Here is a 21,997-nt window from a genome sequence, read left to right on the forward strand (position 1 = left end):
CCGGAGCCTGTGCTCCGCAACGGGAGAGGCCACAACAGTCAGAGGCCCGCATACCGCAAAAAAAAAAAAAAAAAAAGGGTTAAATAACCTACACCCAGCTGAAAGAAAAAGAGAGAAGGGGTATGACATAGGTATTGGTAATTGTGAAATATACTAGAACACAGGGTTTGAAAACCTGCTGCTACCACTGATTTCTGAATCTCAAAGAAATAAAAACAGAAAGGAAAACACACTAATAAAATCGATCTTGACATGGACAATACAGAATATGAAATAGTAACTTTCTTTGTAACGCTTTAGTCATTTCTTATGATCATTTCATTTTTACCAAGGTCATTTTCTTCAGAAATAATTAAAATTAGTTCACATTCTCTGTGCAGTAGAGCACTGCGGTTGGGTTCAGTGTGAGAAGCCTCAGATTTACTCTATCGAGGATAAGAAATCCTGGCTAAGGGTTTTCAATGTGTTCAACCCAATTATGCAGAACACTGGGAATTGAATATGGTAGGGATTCATGTGGCTTCAAATCAGTCTGAAATTATCAGTAAAGCTATACCCTGTGTGACTTCAAAATCCATCAGTGGAAGTTCTCTAGACTCAAAACTTCAACAAATGTCCTAAGTGAAAGCTCTGGGACATGAAAAAAACCAAGCATGCTTGGATTGTAAAGAACACTGCCTGGGACTCAAAAATCCAGGTATGAATCCTCTGTCATCCACTGGCTATGGGTGATAACCTCTTTAATCTCCCTGGTCCATAGTTTCATTGTATCTATGAAATGATAGAGTTGGACTGTTTGGTCTCTGCTGTCTCGTCAAGCTTTAAAATGCAAAGATTATGCCAAAGGGGCAACATTTAGAAAAAGGAAAAACCTAATTAAGTAGGCATACTTAAATTTCTAGGAGCTTTTTCATAAACATCCAGATGTCAAAGGACATTATTTAATAACATTATAAAGTGAAAAAAAGCTTTAACAGCACAAATATTTTCCTTTTCTATCAATTCCTAAATTTGTTACTTGTCCCAAAGACAGAGAAAATCAGACACTGGGAGCACATTTTTCCTCCCAATTCCTTGTATAAAAGTTGATACACTCAATCTAATAGAATCTAACAGCAAAGCAACTTCCGGCTTAAGAGCCCAACATCAACATTAAATCCATCTTCATGTAACAAACACCAATATCCTGAAGACCTTCAGTTAATTCCCTTACATCTCAAGCTTAACCTTAAGGGCTCAAGAATGGACATAATGTACATACAATTCCAATGACAGTGCAAGAAACAATAAAATAAACTAAGGGGAAAAAATTAGTCTAGCATTAAAATATTAAACCTATTAAACCAGAAACGCTTGGTGTAAAATTTACTCCCTTGAAGTTTAGCAAATTCACTTAACATTCTAAAATAATTATGCATTACCTGAAATTATCATGAATGATTCCTGATTTACTTCTGCAGAATAACTTACGCACAATGGAATGTGTCGGAATCATCCAAAAAGTAAGCAGATACCATTAGAGAAAATACCATATAGATGTTTAGCAGACAAGCACTCCAGAAAGACATCTTATCCAACCATTGATAACAAGTTACTGAACAAACTTTTAAACACCTCTTAGGATTTTTCACAGAGTTTCAATCACAAATTATTTTCCTAAGATAATATGCAAGTCCTTTCATTTTGAATGACTTTCAAAATTCAAGGTGTTAAACAAACAAAATGAGGGAAAAAAGCATCAGTCTAGCTGGGATCCCAGCCTATAAAAACCTTGCTTCATGGAAAAAAAAAAAAAATAAGAAGTCCACAATCTCACAGTGAGGATGGAGACAATCACCCCAAACAGGAATCATTATGGATATTATTATGCAAATCACAGAGGATTGAAGAAAGGGGGAGCCTTCAGTCCAGGGTGAGCGAGCAGAGGTAACCACCTTTACAAGAGTCTCATTGAAGGATACCTGCACTGCTAGACAGCTCCAGTTAGCAGTGCCCTGACATTGTCCCTTTCATCTTATGAGTGCTCTCAAAACTGAAGTCACAAAGGCTTTTTACTTTAAACTTACGGACTTCCAGACTTACTTCCCTTAATATTAATATTTGAAGCATTGTTATGATCTGTGACATCTACTCTATACTTTTCATATCCGAGCACCATAACTAAACTGTGGCCATATGTAGTTAAGCAATATACAAAAGTATACAATGTATATCATTTGCCAAAGTTATGCATTTAAAAATCACTGATTATACAGAGTAGTTCTCAAATACCTAGATGTTATAAGATTTGTAAATTAAACTGAAAACTTTGAGGCAAGGGCTATTCAGACAAAAGTTAGCTAAAACAAAGGTATAAAGCTATAAGGTATAAAGACATCCTAAAAACAACCATAATATACTTTTAAATCTTTGTTGAATAAATATTTTAACTTCCTGTGCAAGACTTTAATCTATTGTTTAATTCCGGGTCAAAATGAAGTAACCCAATTATGCACTCTGTTATATAAAAGGCCCAGAGGATGAAATTACATCTCTCTTTAATAAGATCCTTTGAAATCGTATCCTAGAGTAACTTAGCAGCCAAATTATTTTTCTTCTGTTAATGCTGATTGAGCAGTAAATAATAACTGGGAGAAAAACAAACACGTAAAATAAAGTGTTTCACACCTTTGCTGGAGAGTTCTTAAATGACCCTGAGCTACCAACAACTTCAGTATAAGCTCAAATGCAATTATTTCATCAACCTCTAAATAAAGCAGTAATTCAAGGCAGTTTTCAGGGTGTTAATTTTAATTTCCAGCTGTTAAAAATTTGGATACAAAAGTATTCAAATTTTAGTGCTGAGGTTGAAACGAATAAAAAAATCTTGTTTCAAAACACAGCGCTGAATTGATACAACCACTATGGAGAACAGTATGGAGGTTCCTTAAAAAACTAAGAATAGAATTACCATTTGACCCAGCAATCCCATTACTGGGCATATACCCAGAGCAAACCATAATCCAAAAAGACACATGCACCCCAATGTTCATTGCAGCACTATTTACAATAGCCAGGCCACGGAAGCAACCTAAATGCCCACTGACAGATGAATGGATAAAGAAGATGTGGTACATATATACAATGGAATATTACTCAGCCATATAAAGGAACGGAATTGGGTCATTTGTAGAGATGTGGATGGGCCTAGAGACTGTCATACAGAGTGAAGTAAGTCAGAAAGAGAAAAACAAATATCGTATATTAACGCATATATGTGGAATCTAGAAAAATGGTATAGATGAACCGGTTTGCAAGGCAGAAGTAGAGACACAGATGTAGAGAACAAATGTATGGACACCAAGGGGGGAAAGTGGAGGTGGGGGTGGTGGTGTGCTGAATTGGGTGATTGGGATTGACATGTATACACTGATGTGTATAAAATTGATGACTAATAAGAACCTGCTGTATAAAAAATAAATAAATAAAATAAAAATTTTTTTAGAAAGGGTTTAAACATTAAGAACAAAGCAAAAAAAAAAAAACAAAGAAAAAAAACCACAGTGCTGTTGCAATGGCCTTAGCCCCGATAAGGTGCTTAAGCCCTCCCAGCGTCCATTTTTGCATCTATAAAATAAAGGGTTTGGAAAGAGCAATCTCTGAAGTTCCCTACCACCTCTAGAACAAGCCCACCAGCCCTCAGTATCAAGCATGGCCATATGAAAAGGAGATAAATTAGGCGAGACATTTAATATACAGGAAACATGAGTGTGCTTTTGAATATTCCTAAAGACCCTGGTATAGAAAAAACAGCACCTACGCTGTTCCACCTAGGCCCATTTTTTTAATCAGTAGACTGAAAAATAAAGAACCATCTATTTTATAGTCCTGCCTCTGCCCCTTTCACATCATCCCTGGTGTGACGTGCGAATTACAGAAAGTGTTAACGTAAAAGAAATGGACACAGATCCAGGTTTTTTCTCCTTCAGTATGAACACGCAAAACATTTCAGTGTCGTTGTTGCTGACGCTGTGGTTGAAGACACAAGTCAGAGTGGAGGACTGAAAAATCAAGAGCGCATTTTCCCCGGGGACTCGCCTAGCAGTTAATATTGGCATTGTCCCCGGGGACTCGCCTAGCAGTTAATATCGGAGCCAGACTGCCTCGGTTAAAATCCTGCTCCCTCACCCACTAGCTGGGTCGCCCCCTCATCTATAAACTGGGGGATAATAATAGTGCCCACCTCATCAAGCTGTCGTGAGAATTGAACGAGCTGATATACACAAAGCATTCAGAAAGCCCAAGTGAGGACTGCATAAATGTCAGCTGTGAGCATCTGGGGCTCACAATCTAGGTATAACCCTTGTCCACAGGCGTCGTCCACAGCAGTTTGGGGAAAACAGTAAAAGTTAAACGAAGTAGGCAATGTCTGTCCCTTCTTTTCAAACTCCCTTTTACTTTTTGGGCAGACCTTTCTCCACCCTGCCATGCTGGCTCCTGCCAAGAGATTTAACATGAACTTCTTCCCATGTGAACACTAACAAGGGTATTTGCATCCTAAAGAAGTCTGAGCAGAGAAATCAGTCCTCCGTCCAAGAAGATATGAAATAATAGTATTCCTCGTACTTTGAGGCAAGTACTTTCTCAGTCCGACTCTATTGTCTAATTTGCCACAATCCCATCTAAATAAATAGGCTCTTCTTTTTGTTAGATATACCGATACCCAAAGAAAATAGAGAAAGCAGTTTCTTCCAAAGATGAGAGGCATTTTCACTGACCACAAAAGTGTTTATTTTTCTCTTGTCTCTTCCTAATGGTTTTGATGCAATAAATAAATAAATAAATAAACTTTCCATGCTAACACACAGCCTTAAGTCCTAATCAGTGTGACCTACTTTGCTAAAAGAAAGCTGAAAATGTCTCACAATATTGAGTTCTAGGAGATCTCCTTCCATTTTTAAAAATAATGCCTATTGCTGATCTTTTTAAGCATTTAATACTAATTATACTACCTAAGCATTTAATCCTACCATGCTTCCATTCACTTCCTGATCTGGTACTTCCCTCCTATGGAACTAAATAAAAAAGAATGTCATCCAGGGAGAGCACCTTAGAATATCCAAAGATACGGGCATTCTCTAACATTTTCAGTCAGAGGGTGGATCCCTCCTTCATCTCACCGTTATCTTCTCCATTCTGACCTCCGCTGACCCCTCCTCCCTCTGTGACAACTTGAGTCAATTCTCCACGGAGTCCTTTTCCCCCCTGTCACCAACCACACACAAGCTTCCCCTTGTTTGAAAAAGGTGCTCCGTTCAATCACTCATCTGCCTCTCTTCTTTCAACATACACACTTCCTCTTACTTCCTCATCATCTTTTCTGTGTTGAACCTCTGAGACGTCTCTACATCTTTTCTGTGTTCAACCTCTGTGTTGAACTCTAAAAGGACTGTGTCCTGAGGGACCTCCAATGGCCTTCTAATCAACAAATGAAATAGCCTTCTTCTCAGCCCCCATTCTGCTTGGCTTCTTGAAATGTCAGAAAGTGATGACCAATTCCTCCTGAAAGTTATTCTTGGACACTGGCTCTGAAGACAGTATTACCCTGACCTTCCTTTCTTTTCCCTATCTCCGTCTCTCCTGATTCATCTTCCTCCTTCCACTTCATAAACATGGCATTCTCCTAAGTGTATTCTCACCCTCCTGCCCTTTTGCCAGCTATAATTTCCCCTTATATACAGCACCTTAAGAAATACTGTTCCTGCTCTACGTGACCAGCCTAGACATCTCCTCCACGGCACCACAGAGCTTTACCAGTTGCTAGTTTGACGTGTTCTCCAAAGTTCTAAATTCAAACACATCTCTCTGATTACTGAAGTCACTGACACGTGGTCCTGAACTCTTACTGGTATTCCCTAAGCTTGAAACTCCAGGATAATCCTTGCCTTTTCCTTCTCCATATCTACTACGTACCTTCCTCCCATTAACCCTGTTGGTTAGTTACCCAAGTTCAGTAAAGCTTCAAGTTCTTTACATTGATTCTTTCCTAGCTTTCTTTCCACTGTCACACATTTAGGCCAGGAGTTGGCCACGTATGGTCCACAGCCTGCCACCTGTTTATGTAAAAAATAGTTTTATTAGAACACAGCCATGCCCGTTCACATATGCGTTACCTATGGCTGCTCTCACACTCCACCAGCAGAGGTGAGGAGTTGTACAGAGACTACATGGCAAAAGCCAAAATTGTTTACTGTCTTGACTTTTGTCAAAAAAAGTTTCCTGCCCCGGGTTTAAGCCCTTTTCAGCTCACACATAAACTGCTTCAAGGGCCCCTAAACCACCCTCCGGGCCAAGTTGCACACCTTTACTAATCTTCCTACCATCTGGTTAATTTTCCTAAAACAACATTTTTAAAATACTATTCTCTTGCTCAAAAATTATGGGACTTTCCATTACATCCAAGACAAAGGTCCAAAGATAGGGCAGCATCTTATACATCTCTACACTTCATGTCATGACAAGCATCATGCTGGTAACCAAGCACCCTGTAAAAACCGAAACTTGGCTTCAAAGACCCTTTCAGTCTGGTCTCAGGACTTCTCAGCCAGAGTTCCCACCACTCTACATCTTCATCCCCACAAAGCTTCTCATTCAGTCGTTCTAATCCATCTACAGTTCCTGGGCGGGCTTTATTGCCTTATATTTTGCACTTTTGAGTTTTCATTCCTGCTATTCACCAGGCCAGGATAGGTCCTATTGTGTCCATACAGTTCCATCTTTTCTTTCAAGAGCAAGTTAACATATGACCTAGCCTATCTAGAATTCCTTTCTTGACCTTTGTTGAACAGACCTTCCCTGCTGATAGCATAGTACTTATTATTCTATACTGTTAACTTGGCAATGTTGTTTTGCTTTCTTGCTTAAGTTCTGTATTATCATGTGTTTGTCTTTTCATCCTAATTCCCTCAATAATTTAATATAGCATATTATATTAATGTTCAGGTAAACTTCCTCAAATATTTCACAGGGAATAAATATATAAACAAATAACTCATTGAAAGTAGACATAATATAGATCAGTGATGCTTGCCTCCCCCCAGAAGACATCTGTCCACGGCTAGGGACATTTTTGATTGACTGTCACTAAGGAAAGAGAGTGGGGGAAGGGGTGGGAAGAAGGTGCTACTGACATCTTGTGGGTAGATACCAAAATGCTTCTAAACATCATCCAATGCATAGGATAGCCCCCACTCCAAAGAATTACCCCACATGAATGTCAGTAATGCTGAAGCTGAGTATCCCTGATGTAGATCAATTCTTTGCTAAGCTGGGATGCATAGAAACATCATAGCTACAAACAGAGCAATAAGAAAGTAATACTTGTTGACTATTTTCTTCTAAATATTTATGGGTTTTTGTTACTTGGACAGAAAATGCAAAGAAGTGAATGATGGTTGAATACCTATTCGGCTGTATGCTGGCTTTTTCTCCCGAGAGGGGTAAACCCAGTAACCAGTAACTCAGGCATAATATATGATCCTTAAGAAACTTGAAAGAAAGCACATCAAAGGAGAATTCACTGACTTTGGCAACACTAGCTGCGGCATACCTCAGTGCTTACAGGTGTTATGGTAGTAGGACAAAGACGCTGTCTTATGTAAACTGTCATCTCTTTAACCTCTAAATTTGAATGTCCCAGAGCTCAGTCCTTTCAATTTGTCTCTATCTAGACTTCATCTCTTGGTGATCTCAACCAATAATAGTTCTTTAAATACCACCAATACCCTGAAGCCTCCCAAATTTATTTCAAGTCCAACCTTCTCTCTTGGGTTCCATATGGTTACAACTAACTGACTCCCCCAACATTTCCACTCATTTTTCAAATATCAGGTAAAACTTATTATGTCCCTATTAACTCAGTTGCTTAATACTCTCCTGGGAAGCTGTCCTCCATTCAGGGCCTCAGCAATTCAATCTTCCTCCATCTTGGAGCTCTACCATCTTTACCTGCAACCCTCCTCCTCATTCTCCACACTAGGCAAACATAGAGACTAAAGAACCATGCACAGGCTTCTCACTGACTCAGCCTGGAAATAATACACACATCACTTCCCCTAAACTAGCTGTATCGTCCTGTCTAAATGTAAGGAGGCTAGAAAGTGTAGTCCAGGATGCACCAGAAAAGAGAAGTATGAAACAGGGTTGGTGAAAACACGGCAATGTCTCTGCTACCATGTCTAGAATTGAACTCCTGATCTCCACCCTCAACCTGTTCCTTCTAACTCATTCCATCTCAGTAAATGCCCAACTCCATCCTTCCCACTGCTCAGAACAAAGACCTGGAAGTCAAGGTCTTTCCTTCTCTCACAATCCACATCCAATCCATCAGCAAGTCATCTTGGCTCTACATTCAAACCATATCCTGAACCCAGCCATTTCTCATCATTTCTACTGCTATCTTGTCCATTTCACACCTGGATACTTAGAATAGCCCAGTTTCTACTCTTGACCTCATATGGCCCATTTTCAACATAGCATACAGGATGATCTTTTAAAAACTTAAGTCCCATCATGTCATCCCTAAGCTCAAAACCCTCGAATTGCTTCACATGTCACTCAGAGCAAAGCTCAAGCTCTTACAATGGCCTAAAGACCTCTACACAATCTGTACTCCTCACCTCCACACTCCCATTCTGATCACTTCCTTATCTCCCCCTTGATTTCTCCGCCACTGCCACCACCACTGGCCTCCTTTTTATTCCTTGACTGTATCAGACATGGTGCCATCTCACTTTTTTCACAGTTGCTGTTCCTTCTAACCAAAATCCACCTTCCCCAGATACCCACATGGCTTCTTCAAATCTTTGCACAATGCCATCTTCTCAGTGAGATCCTCCTGACTACTCTCCCAAAACTGCAACTTGCTCCACCCATACATCTTAGCTCCAGAACTTCCTGTCCTCCTCCCTGCTTTATTTGGTTTTTCTGGCCGCACTATTACTTTCTAGTATATAACACTGGTTTCCTGTTCATCTCTCCCCACTAGAATATAATAAGCTCCATGAGAATAATATTTGTCTATTTTGTCCACCAAGTATTTCCACCATCTAATACTATGCTTCAAATATAGCAGTTCCTCACAAATATTCACTGAATAAATTAGTAGCTACTGCCCAAATCTCATTTTTAAATAACTCTAGAACATCTTACAATCATATATTAAACTAAAAGTTTGGGCAGGACAGAAACTGTAATATATTCATCTTTTAATCCTTAGTTTAACAAATTTCCTGACCGAGGGTGAGAAATTTTTATTTAATTGTGTTTGTTGAATTATCATCAATTTCATATACTATTCTATCTTACCACTCCCTGTTCTAAAGGTTTAGTGACGACAATTGTGCAATTGATTTGTAATCGTAGTGGAATAACTTACATTTCTCTCCACAATATTTAAAACTTTTGCTCTTTGTTTAAATAAGTTGAGATCAAGTTGAGTTTCAGTCCACACTTTAAGACACCAAATGTATTGAAGGGTCTGAAAACCATTTAAGTTGATGAAAGCAGGTAAGATAATGTGTGCAGCAGCATGGATTCTGGAATAAGACTTGGCGAGCTCACACTCCATCAGCACAGCTTTCTAGCGGTCACAACCTTGAATGTGATCTCTAAGCTCAGCATCAGCGTGCTCTTCTTTCAGTCGGGGTTATGACGGAGCCCGCCACATGGGGCTGTTGTGTGGTTTAATGAGATGAGTCACACAAAGCACTTAGCATGACAGCTATCAGTGAATGCAAGCTGTTTTCATTAGTGAATTTTTCCATTTGGCATATACCTTATAGCAAAATTACGTTATGTTAATTTCCCCACTTCTCAAAATTATTGAAGCATGAAAAAAACAGATTATATTTCTATCATAAACAGTTGTTTTTATTTTAATTCATAAGGTAGAATTATTGGACAATCGATATACCATATGTAAGTTGTAAATTTAGATAAGAGACTTCTGGTACCCAAAGATATCATCGCTCTTATTTGCACCTATACTATGCAAACAAAGTGCTCAAAGCTGGGTAACTACCCAGCTCAGGATCAGCAAGTATGAGCTTTGGTGCCACCCCTCCTCCCTACCAAGTTCATGGCAGACTGCACTCTACTGATAATGGTTACTCTTCCAATGAGCCAGGAGGTAGCTTTAGGGTTCTTCTCCACATAGTTGCCACAAACTGATCGGAGCTGACAGAAGAAAAGTCTAATATCTACTCTCTAGATCTTGACAAATGGTACGCAATTATAACCCGTATTCTGTATAATACGGAGCTTTCCTTCTCTCTCTCTTTACATATGTGTGTGTATTCTAAAATTTGTGGAAAAGTTTTACTAAATTAAGTTATAATTTTAGAAGGTCATAGAAGATAATAATTCATGGAACCTTCCTGTGAATCTTCACAAGCTCAGGCAAAAATATAGAAATTCAAAGTTAGAAAATTGCTTAAAATGAAAGAGCAAGTCTCAATGACTAATAAAAATTAAAATATATTTAACGTATCTACTTGGTAATTTCACCGTTTAGGTACTCTATTATCTAAATGCAAAGCAAAGCCATAATTGGCAATTGGGAGTTACAATAGTTCTGAAATTGATTCAGCTTTAAGCAGAATTCCATTGAATTCTGACTTTGGCAACACTAGCTGCGGCATACCTCAGTGCTTACAGGCGTTATGGTAGTAGGACAAAGACGCTGTCTTATGTAAACTGTCATCTCTTTAACCTCTAAATTTGAATGTCCCAGAGCTCAGTCCTTTCAATTTGTCTCTATCTAGACTTCATCTCTTGGTGATCTCAACCAATAACTAGTCTTTTGACTAGTTAAAAGGACAAGTTCTTCCAGATTTGTAGCCTCAAAAACAATAACCTGATTTCAGTTAGATCTGAATAAAATACACTGTGTGCATGATCTAAAATCAATTAGACTATCCAAGAAAAAAGCAATAGAAGAGTAATAGGATTTCCAGATATTGATAATGCTACATTATCAAGAGTGAAATAGTGATTTAAACTGAAACTAATAAAAATAATTCTTTTCTACATAGTGTTGAAACACTGATAGAAGTTGGTGATTCTGAAGCTCTACATCTAGATGATAAGTTTGATGGTATATTCAATTCCATACAACAGCTAGAAAACTGTCTAAATGGCTCAGAGAGCAGCTCAGGTTTTAAAGATGTGCGAGTGGCTATAGTCAAAAATGATAATATGGAATCTCTAAGAACAAACAGCTGAGGAATAATCTAGAATCATTTGGTATTCCATGGGTGAAAAACAGAGACAGAAAAGAGATTAAGTTATTAAACTAACTAGAATTTTAATATGCATTATTAAATTAGCAAGTTTGATGCAAGAAAATAAATACTATTAGTATCTACATATATATGAACTTCTAAAAATACTGCTGAAATATACGATGTAAAATATGTATCCAATGGATGTGACTTAATTTAGACATCATTAGTTGAAATATGTCATCAGTAATATACATTAACTGATTCAGTAACAATGTTTTACATATGTAGGAAAATTCAGGCCCTTAATGTTTTAATATTAGGGAATGCAACTGTACCATAAACTGTAACTCATTTTACCTAGTAGCCACTAATATTTTATTGTATAACGTATACTATGTAAAATTAACAAACAAAATATTTTTTCAAACCTTCTAGCTTGATGATTAATTTAGGTCAGACTCCCTCTCACTTTTTTTTTTTTTTTTTTTTTTTTTCTGTGGTATGCGGGCCTCCCTCTGCTGTGGCCTCTCCCGTTGCGGAGGACAGGCTCCGGACGCGCAGGCTCAGCGGCCATGGCTCACGGGCCCAGCCGCTCCGCGGCATGTGGGATCCTCCCAGACCGGGGCGCGAACCCGGTTCCCCTGCATCGGCAGGCGGACGCGCAACCGCTGCGCCACCAGGGAAGCCCCTCCCTCTCACTTTGATATGAATGAATCAGACCAGAAAAAATCTGTGGGAATCTTTAGCACCACCAAAATAAGACTTTAAAATACCTCAGTGTATAAAGATACTATAGAAGCTATAAAAACATAAATATTGCTCAGCCTTTATTTGAATACAAGGAATATAATATATTTCATAGTATCAAATGAACTTCTGATTATCAGTATAAATACTGTTTTGTATAATCTAGATTCATATTTATTAACAAGAGCAACATTTCCTTAAAAACTGTAGCAAGTGGGCTTCCCTGGTGGCGCAGTAGTTGAGAGTCCGCCTGCCGATGCAGAGGACACGGGTTCGTGCCCCGGTCCGGGAAGATCCCACATGCCGCGGAGCGGCTGGGCCCGTGAGCCATGGCCGCTGAGCCTGCGCGTCCGGAGCCTGTGCTCCGCAAGGGGAGAGGCCACAACAATGAGAGGCCCGCATACCACAAAAAAAAAAAAAAAAAAAGTACCGCAAAAAAAAAAAAAAAAACTGTAGCAAGCTATAATTATAAGGATATAATAAACTGCTTCTAAATAATTATGAAGTTCTAATAAAGAACTTCAGACAAATATGAAAGTTAAATCTTAGTTTAATTGCTTACCTCTTAAAATTTCCTAGATACCCTAAGCGAGACTGCAAAAAAATGATCCAGATATAATGCCAAAAAAAAAAAAATTAAGTACCAAACTTTGTTTTGATCACATGCTGTTAAACTAGTGTTACATGCAATTTTTAAAAAAATGTTAAGTGATACATGAATTCATGAGTCAGTAATCCATTCTGAGAATAACATTTTGGCTTTCTAAAATTTGTCAGGCTGTTCATTAACATGCCTTACTAACAGTATATAAAAGCTTTTGAAGAAAACATTTATTGAATGTCAGCAAGAATTGTACTAAGAAGTAAGGGTACAAGATAAATAAGACCCACTATTACTCTTGAGTAGTTTATAATCTAGTAGAGAGGCAAATAAACAGATAAGATTTCAGTTCTGTGGGGTAAGTCCTGGGATAGAGGTAAATGCCAAAGCGTACGGCAGCACATTGTAGAGGCCCCTGACCCAGCGTGGCTGACAGCGCCGGGAAGAAGGAGGCAACCTGAGAGCCTTGTTCAGAGGGAGTGAAGCCCTCAGTGAGTCTTCAAGATTAACAAGTTCTCCGGTGGGGAAGAAGCCCATATGGTAAGAGGCTATAGTGCTCGCAAATGCATAGAAACCACAGAGTCTGCAAGATTCAGGAAACTGAAAGAAGCCAGAAATAAGACTAGAGATACAGACAAGCAATTAAGTCTGTGTGCTTTACTACACACTTGGGATTTTCTCTTGAAGGCAAGAAAAGGCCTGTGAAGGATATTAAGTAAAATAATGATGGGATTAGGTATATAAATTAGGAAGGCCACTCTAGAAACAAAACAGAAGACGACAGTTAAGAGATAAAAATAAAGATCCAAAATAAGGATATAGAGATAAGAGAACAACTTTGAGAGATATTAAAAATTAAGAATGGATAGGACTTTGAGATGGGGATGCAGGAGAAAAGGATGACTACCTGTTTTCTGAATTAACTTACTCAGTAGCTGATGATGCCATCCACTGAGATGGGAAGTAGTGGAATAGAGGAGAAAGGGGGGAAAATTGTGAGAGGAGAGCTGGTGAGTTCAGTTTTCATCTGCTGAGTCCATAGCCCTATGTGCTTCCAGTCAGGGATGTCTGCCAGAAGGTAGTTGAATATGCAAGAATGAACACACATACTCATTAAAGACCATATGAATATATCAGGCTATTGTAATATTTGCTAACATTTATGGAGTTTTTACTCTAAGGAAGGCATGTGCTGAGTCCTTCTCATAACATCTTTTTATTATCCTCCCCACTCTGCAGATGAGGAAGAGCTTGAGAAATTTCCCAATGGTATTTAAGTGTCAGAGATGTCTGATTTCACAACTCAAGTCCTTACCTTACATTGTATCATGCAAAATCCATTCATTACAGGTTTTAGGACCAGATAACAGTGGGTTCAATTCTAATCTCTGCTACTTAAGAGTTGTTTGAGCTTAATATTCTCTAAACCATAATTTCCTTATCTGTAAAATGGTGACCATAACAAACACATTACAAGGATATGGTAAGGATGGGAGAAAGTATACAGAAAATGCTAGATGTGCATTAAGTGTACAAACTGTCACCTGTTGTTATGTCTATGCCTAGAGAAAAAAAAAACTCTTTCTTGAAGTTAAATAGCTATGATCTAAGTAAATTCCCTTTCATCTTATTATGAGCTCTCTTTTAATTTCACCCTATTTGTTCTATATCTTAATAAACACTAAGTATCATTTTTCAAAAAGCTGTGAGACATTAATCAATATACTCTGGAAGATTTAAAGTCACTTACAGATTTCATTCAAATAGGAATCATTTCAATGTAATGGGAGTTGATTCTACAGTGAGGAAAGTCCAAATAAGAAAACTCAGATGCGATAAGGCATGGAAAGAGCTTTGGACTTGGAGTCAGAAGACCATTGCGAAGTCCCAACTCTGACTTGGGACTTAATAGACTCAAGTGTCCCTTTGCACATGGACAAGATGAACAGATGAGCCTGTATGTTCTTATAAGTCTAAGAATGCTGAAGAAGAAGGCTTTATGATGTTTATAAAAACCAAAGCAATTAAGCCATGAACACGATGCAAACTTCAAGTTTCCTGTGGTTTAAAGCAGAAGCACCCACTCTTGATGGCCTATCAAACCACTCCACAGATCAGGAGCTGTCAATTTGACTCTGATGGGATCATAACCCTCAGATGGAGAGTTCAGTGTTGGTTAAGGAAAAGAGAAAGGGAGAATGGAGAGCAATCTTTCCTTCTCTCAAAATCTCTCCCATTCTCACCACCGGTTCAGCAGCTGGGTTTGAGCTGAGGTCACCCAAGACTTCTGATTCTCAAACCTGGCTGAACATTAACAACACTGAGAACTTAATTTTTTTTTTAAATACTGAGTTCCACAGCCCTAAAATATCATTGGAAGGAAACTCTATACGATTTACAAGTGCTGGGTTTCACTTTGTAAAAGGTGGTATGAAGCATTTGGGGTAATAACCTCACTCTAATGGTAAACCTAAAACTATATTCTCTTTAACCTCTTTTAACTGTATTGAAACAAAAATTTGTTTCACACCCTAAGGTAATTAACTGGATCAACCATCCCTGTTTGCATAGACTCCACCTGCTTTAGCTTTGAAAATTCTATGTCCCAGGAAATTCCTGGGTCTCTGGAAAACAGGGACAGTTGGTCAGTCTAACACAGACACACACACACACTCACGCATACTTGCACACATGGACACAAACTTTTAAGTTATCCTCAGTGTGTTAGAACAAAGTACAGATAGACAGTAGTCCTCTCATGAAGCATCGCCACTAAGATAATGTCATCATTCACTCAGGTACGTATATGGTCACACTTACAGACCTCTGATGCCACTGGGATCCAAAAACATACAACAGCATGGGTGACATATCATCATGCTGACTATCGTCCCTTATGCTAGAGTTTACACTACCAATACTTATAATTCAATAACCAGAATTTTAAAAAAACTACCTTGAAGCCCCTGCCTCCCAACTGCCTTTTGTCTACTTTTGTAAAAACTCGCGCCATTTTTGAGGAATAATATCTCTACTATTTGACAGAATTTTTAAAAGCCTTATGGCTTTGTAATTTTTTGTTACATTTTTCCTGTAATGATGCTGTGTGAAATTAAATAATAATATAATATACAAAGAAATTAGATAATGGTCATGATGTCTGTCTGTAAATTAAAAACTTGATTATCATTTCATCTAAATGAAACACTTAATAGAAAATAAATTAAATTAACTTAGAATGGCATGTATACACCAGAACACACATTATTCTGAATTTTTAAATTGAACTCGTTATAGAAATCGTTTCTAGAGCCACATTATTATACACCAATACACTGTCCTCTATTGCCTGATGGAAACAAGAGACTTTAAGTTCAAGTCATAATTATACAAGCTAATGGAGACTAGCATCAGTCTGCATAACACACACGTAGTAAGTACACGTATCTCCTTACTTGTGACATCACTAGTTGTCTGTGGGAAGAACAGCTTGGGCCGCAGTTGGCAGAACTGTGGGATTGTGGGGGAAGAACTCCCACTGACGCCAGTTCCACACACTACAGAACTAGTGTCATGGAGACACTACTAATAAGTTAGGAGGAAAGGCCATATAAATCCTTTCCCTTTGAGAAATCTCAATCTTAAAATGGTTGCCACCAATCTTGTACATTCTTCACTCTCCAAAGAGCTTAGCAAATAAAGAAATCCCTTCAGGACTGTGGTCACCATCCTTGAAATGAACAATAAGCATGCTAGAAATATGCTTCTCCGTTCATGCTTCTGACATTCAACAACACATGCACTATCCAAGCACATCTGGAATAAAACCCAACAAAGAAGGTGTGTAAAGTTGTTGAGACTGTCAAAAACACTTGGCATGATTTCAATGCCCTCATCTTTCTACCACTGGCTTTACAAGTAGACAATCAAGGAAGACCTCAAAATATGATATCATTAATCAGAAAGAGTATACATTTCCAAAGGTCTGTTTTATGATCTTGAAAGAGAATTAAAAAATCAACTAAAAAATAACAAAAAACTTGCTTTTTACAATATATTCTTTTTAGTATGATTTTGAGTAGTCTTACCACAACATTTTTCAGCAAAACTGAGATTGAATTAAGACTTACTGATTGTTCATTTAAATCCTGGGAGTCTTCCATGTGGTTTTCTTACTTCTCCTGCCACTCCCAAGTAGAAGCAGCTTCTTTCAATTAAAAATGGACTATCTAAAACAAAAAGATGAAAACAAAGTGGAAAAATGAAAAAGTTATCTTTCGAAATTATTTGTAAAATTACCAAAACTTTGATTTACATGATAGTTGGTAATCTGTAGAAGCATTATTTTTAAAGAACAAAATTCATTATCCCCGTATCTGATAGAAATAGTGATCTTGAAAATCACATCATAGTAAAACTGAGATATATAAACAGCTACTCAGGCATCCTGCAGATAAGCCAAAACATCTGAAGACAGATTCAGAGACCCAGGCTGTAATAAACACCTAGTCTGCTATTTTGCTGAGAGAGGTCTGTCATTAAGCAATTGATAGGTTAAAAATTAAAAGTCTGTGTTAACCATTCATTTTCTAAAGTACATAAAATTGAAAAAATATAATGTGTATTTTAATATGACAGTTCTCTATTACAGGAAAATTTGTCTTAATCGCCAGACTCAGTTCTGAAACATATAATGTTATAAAATGCACACCCAATTTTAAAAAGAGAATGAAAATAAGACTATTATGCTCAAGAAGGTATTACAGAAATATGTGGGAAGGACAACTGGTCAGTAAACTACTAAAAAAAAGTTCATCTTTACTCCATATCATATATTAAAAATTTTCTAGGCAAACTGAAGTTTAAAAAAACTCTAAGAAAAATAGGCATAATATATTTTTAATTCCCAGATAGAGAAGACTTATATAATAATGGAATAATGGAATATAAAACAAAAAACAAAAAAGCCAAACACCCCCTTGAGTTCCGCCCACACACAAATAATAACAATTAAAAGATACACGAAAATATAAAAAGAAGTATCTCCGCAAATATCAAACTCAATGGGCTAATACCCTTAACATAAAAAGAGCTCTTACAATCCAAATAGAAAGGCACACACACCCCTACAGAAAAATGGTCAATCACCACAAAACAATGCTCAGACTCACGAATAAATGAAATGCACTTTAAAATAGCAACGATACATTTCTAGCCCTTCATATTTTAGCTCTAAAATAAAATTAAAAGAATATGAGAGACTAAAAAAGATTTATATAAAAAAGTATTCATCATAGGCATAAACACAGATATAAATTATTAAATGCACGTTTCAAGGAATATTTGGTGACATCAAAAATTTCTGAGAATATAATTTCAGTGGAAAATAAGTATTCCAATCTGCAGAAACAATATGTTCCCAATTCAGTTTATTGAACATTCAACATATGCAAGCGTTTTGCTCAGTTTTACATATTCCCCACTACAACCAGGTAGGTGTGGTTTTAATTTCTGCTTCGCATTATGGTCTACAATAAACCTGTTACTTTCCTTATTAGAACACAAGACATTTTAAAGTGTAAATTGTTTTATGCATACACAAACACAGAGACACAGATCAAACATTTTTTTCTAATTTCTTTCTGATTTTCTCAAATTTTTTTAATTTTTAAAAGTCATAAAATGGTCATGGTAACATGTAATGTGAAAGTCTCAGTAAGATACTGATTGAGAATACTGCAAAACCAGAAAAGTGTCATTTTAAAGAAAGGCACAATTTTAAAGTGCATTTAAGATGGGAAGGGGGAAGTGTAGATATTAAGGCACACTGCAAGGTGTTGCAGTATACATCTGAATTCAGGAGGATAGGTAGGCAAGAAGTTCTAGATTTAAAGATGTCATTCTTTGTGTTGGAGGTGGACCTGAGAAACGGTGACTGGAAAAAGACCAACTCTTTTCCTTTTACCTCACACCTCCATCTTTCTTCTCCCATTCTCCTCCACCTCCTCCTTATGGACCCTCATATCACATCTGGGTCTCTCTCTCTGTTCCTGCTTCCTGCTGATCTCTTGCTTGCTCCTCCTATCCTAGCAGACCTCCTGATCCTTGGCCCTGCACACTGTCCCCTCCCCTGGTGACCAGGACCTCCCTGGCTCAGCCTCACCTTGGATATGGTACACACCTTAGGATGTATGGCCACCAGTCTAATTGATGCTGACCTGCTAAGACTCAACACCTACCAGCATCATGAGCCCTTCCTCTCTCCTCCAGGAGGGAATCTTGATGGATCATCTCCTTTTGATGGATGATCTATCACGCCATTTTCTGCTCACTACCTGGATAACAAATTAGCCAAATACTCTCCTGAAGGGGAGAATCTGATGTTCCTTTTCATTCTAATAGATGGGTAAGATGAATGGTAAAAACACTGTACCATAGTACAAGGGGAAGGGACACTATATTCAGCTATGTAAAAACAAAACAAAAAATTTGTATTTCTGAATAGAGAAAAACAGACCGAAAAGTGAAAGGACACAACAGATTATGAAAAATATCTTCAATAAATATTATAAACTTTGTGACCTTGAGAACAAAGAAATTGGTAAGGAAAAGTTTAAGGACCTTTTAAGGTCCTTAAGCAAGGATCTGAAAATACAGATCATTATTTAAAATGTAAATAATAAATAAACATTTGGAAAAGTGTTCACTTTCACAGTTGCCAAAATATGTAAACTTAAGCAACAAGCATACATTTTGGATTCCTGTATACATAGTCAATAACTAAACCATTTTAAATATTACTAACACCCAGTGTTGGAAAGGATACAGTGAAAAAGGTGTCCTCATTCAACTGCCACTGATAATGTCAAGTTTTCTAATATTTTTGGAAAGCAGTCTGTCACTGCATTTTAAAATATGCTTAAACTTTTTTACCCAATAACTTTCCTGAGGAGTAAACTATTCCGCTCCAAAAGTCACAAGGTATTCACTACAGTGTTATTCATAATAAAAACTAGAAGCAGCCTCATCTTTGTAGAGCATTGATTAAACAAATTATGGTCAGTAAATTTAATATAATATAATTTAAGGATCGAAAGTATAATTATAAAAATGACATGGAAAAGCAAAAAATTACTGATTGTATATTAAGTGAAAAAAATCAGAACACAAAATTTTAGCTATGCTAACAGTAATGTACAACTAAGCGTGTGTTTGGATATTCATTAAAAATAAAAATAATTTGATAAAGAATTATATCTTTGGCTTCACATTCTTTGATTATTGTTGATTTTATTTTCTGTGCAATAAATAAAATTTTATTTTTTTTCCACCATCATACAGGAGCACAGAGTAAGTAAAACCAAATGATGCTAAAATGATTTTACAAGATCAGTTAAAACCACAGCAAACAATGAAAGTGAATTTTCTAAGTAGTAGACACTTTCTCCAAGTGACCTCAGTGGCTTTTCCTATGGAATAAATTTCAAAGCCAGCGTAATCTCTTTAGGACAGGTATTCTTTATCCTATTTACTAGTGTCATGTACAGCACCTCGCTCAGTGCCTGGCAAGCATTAGGTGGTTAACAAATATTAATTGAATGAATGACAAAATTAATGGTGGATGAAATCATACGTAATGTACTTGATGATGTGAACAAAAAGTATAAACAGCCATATAATTTAACTTTTGAAAATCCTGTCTCAAATATGTGGCTATTTTAAGAAAAATGTTGACCTGTCCTGTGTTTTTCAGGTAGAGTATTGTAATTTTTCAGAAAATTTTTTGTTGAGATTAGTCCACCAGGTACTTTCCTATTCTCCTGACTTAGCAATAAAATATATATGTACAATAACATGACTATTAATACCAATGTAACCTATTATTTACTTACAACATAGCATGCTGTTTTAGTTTCCTAAGGTTGCTGTAAAAAAAGTACTACAGATTGGGTGGCTTAAACAACAGAATTTTACTCTGTCATAGTTTTGACAGCAAGAAGTCCTAAATTAACATGCTGGCAGGTCCACGCCCTCTCTGGAGGCTCTAGAAAAGAATCATTCTTTGTCTCTTCATATTTTCTGGTGTTTGCTAACAATCCCTGGCATCCCCTGGCTTGTAGATGCGTCCCTCCGATCCTGCCTCCATCGTCACACAATATTGTCCCCGCCTATCTCTTCACAGGGCCTTCTTCTGGGCCTTCTTCTGTGTGTGCGTCTCTGTATCCAAATTTCCCAACTCTTACAGGTACACCAGTCACTGGATCAGCACACACTCTAATCTAGTAAAACCTCATCTTAATCCCATTACATCTGCAAAGACTCTATTTCCAAATAAGGTCACATTCACAGGGAAGAGGGTTAGAACTTAAACATATCTTTCGGGGGACACAATTCAACCCACAACACATGTACAGTTATCACACTAAAATGATTATTAAGATGTGATCAAGGTTTAAATGTAATATTTCCAGAAAGAATACACAAGAAGTAAATTAAGGACACTGATCATTAGGAAAGAAGGGATCCTCTTCCAGAAGGGCCACCATCTCAGGGCACTGGTGAAATTTCAAGTGAAATTAAAAATTAAAAATTAAGACTTCAAGAAAGATGTTCAAGCATAAGAGAATTAAGCAAAAACTAGCCTTTTTCTGTTAACCACTGGTTCAGAATCTATTTAATGTTCCAGTTGGGGAGCTATTTGCATCAATGTTCCATGTTATAGCATAATACTTTGCTTTATAATTCCTTAAAATTGAGATTAATTGTTACTTAGTTTAACTGTTTTACTGTAACATGAATTTCTTTCTTTGGCAAACACACTAAAGTACTAAAATATTATGAGCCCGGTGGTTTTATATTATTGAACCAAGTAAAACTACCTGGGCTAATTGCAGACACGGTATTATTTTACATCATAATTTAGCAATGGTTGTTATGCTAAATCCTTTAACATTTGGTTTTCACAGTATATGAGAAAAAGACAAGAACCCTCTTCGAATCAAGTCAGAGAAGTATCACCTCTTAATAAAGATATAAAATTAAGGTATAACAGTAACCTCATGTCGCTTTATGAGGCAATAATCTAGTTCCCCTGCTCTACTTCAAAGCCATTCCCCCAGAAAAGGTGAATTTCAAACAGGAATAATAGCGACCTCACCCATTCTGTGTTAGATGATTTCTTCTGAAGTTAGGTTTTCAATACACAGAAAATTGGTCATATCCTTTTCTTGAACTCTGCTCTAGGCATGAGGTGGAAACTCCTCTCTCTTAGAATATCAGAATAAAAAAGTCAACAATTCTTCAATTTAAATAGTTAATGAGATTTATACATCAAAAATGTTAAAAACAATTCTCAGAAATGGCATGAGGTACTTAGGCTTGATCC

At 37.2% G+C, this 21,997-nt stretch overlaps 1 protein-coding gene across 17 annotated transcripts in view; it reads right to left on the bottom strand.

Annotated features, from left to right (window-relative positions):
• Nucleotides 1-21,997, bottom strand: part of EYA4 (EYA transcriptional coactivator and phosphatase 4) — a 266,652-nt gene that overhangs the window by 220,631 nt on the left and 24,024 nt on the right. For all 17 annotated transcript variants that reach the window (XM_028494438.2, XM_028494432.2, XM_028494431.2 and 14 more), the window contains exon 2: nt 16,743-16,841. In XM_028494438.2, coding sequence (XP_028350239.1) covers nt 16,743-16,775 — 33 coding nt within the window. In that variant the 5' untranslated portion in view covers nt 16,776-16,841. The remainder of the gene's footprint in view (nt 1-16,742; nt 16,842-21,997) is intronic.

The sequence above is a fragment of the Physeter macrocephalus genome, chromosome 10 (assembly GCF_002837175.3).
Source record: "Physeter macrocephalus isolate SW-GA chromosome 10, ASM283717v5, whole genome shotgun sequence".
Lineage (NCBI taxonomy): Eukaryota > Metazoa > Chordata > Mammalia > Artiodactyla > Physeteridae > Physeter > Physeter macrocephalus.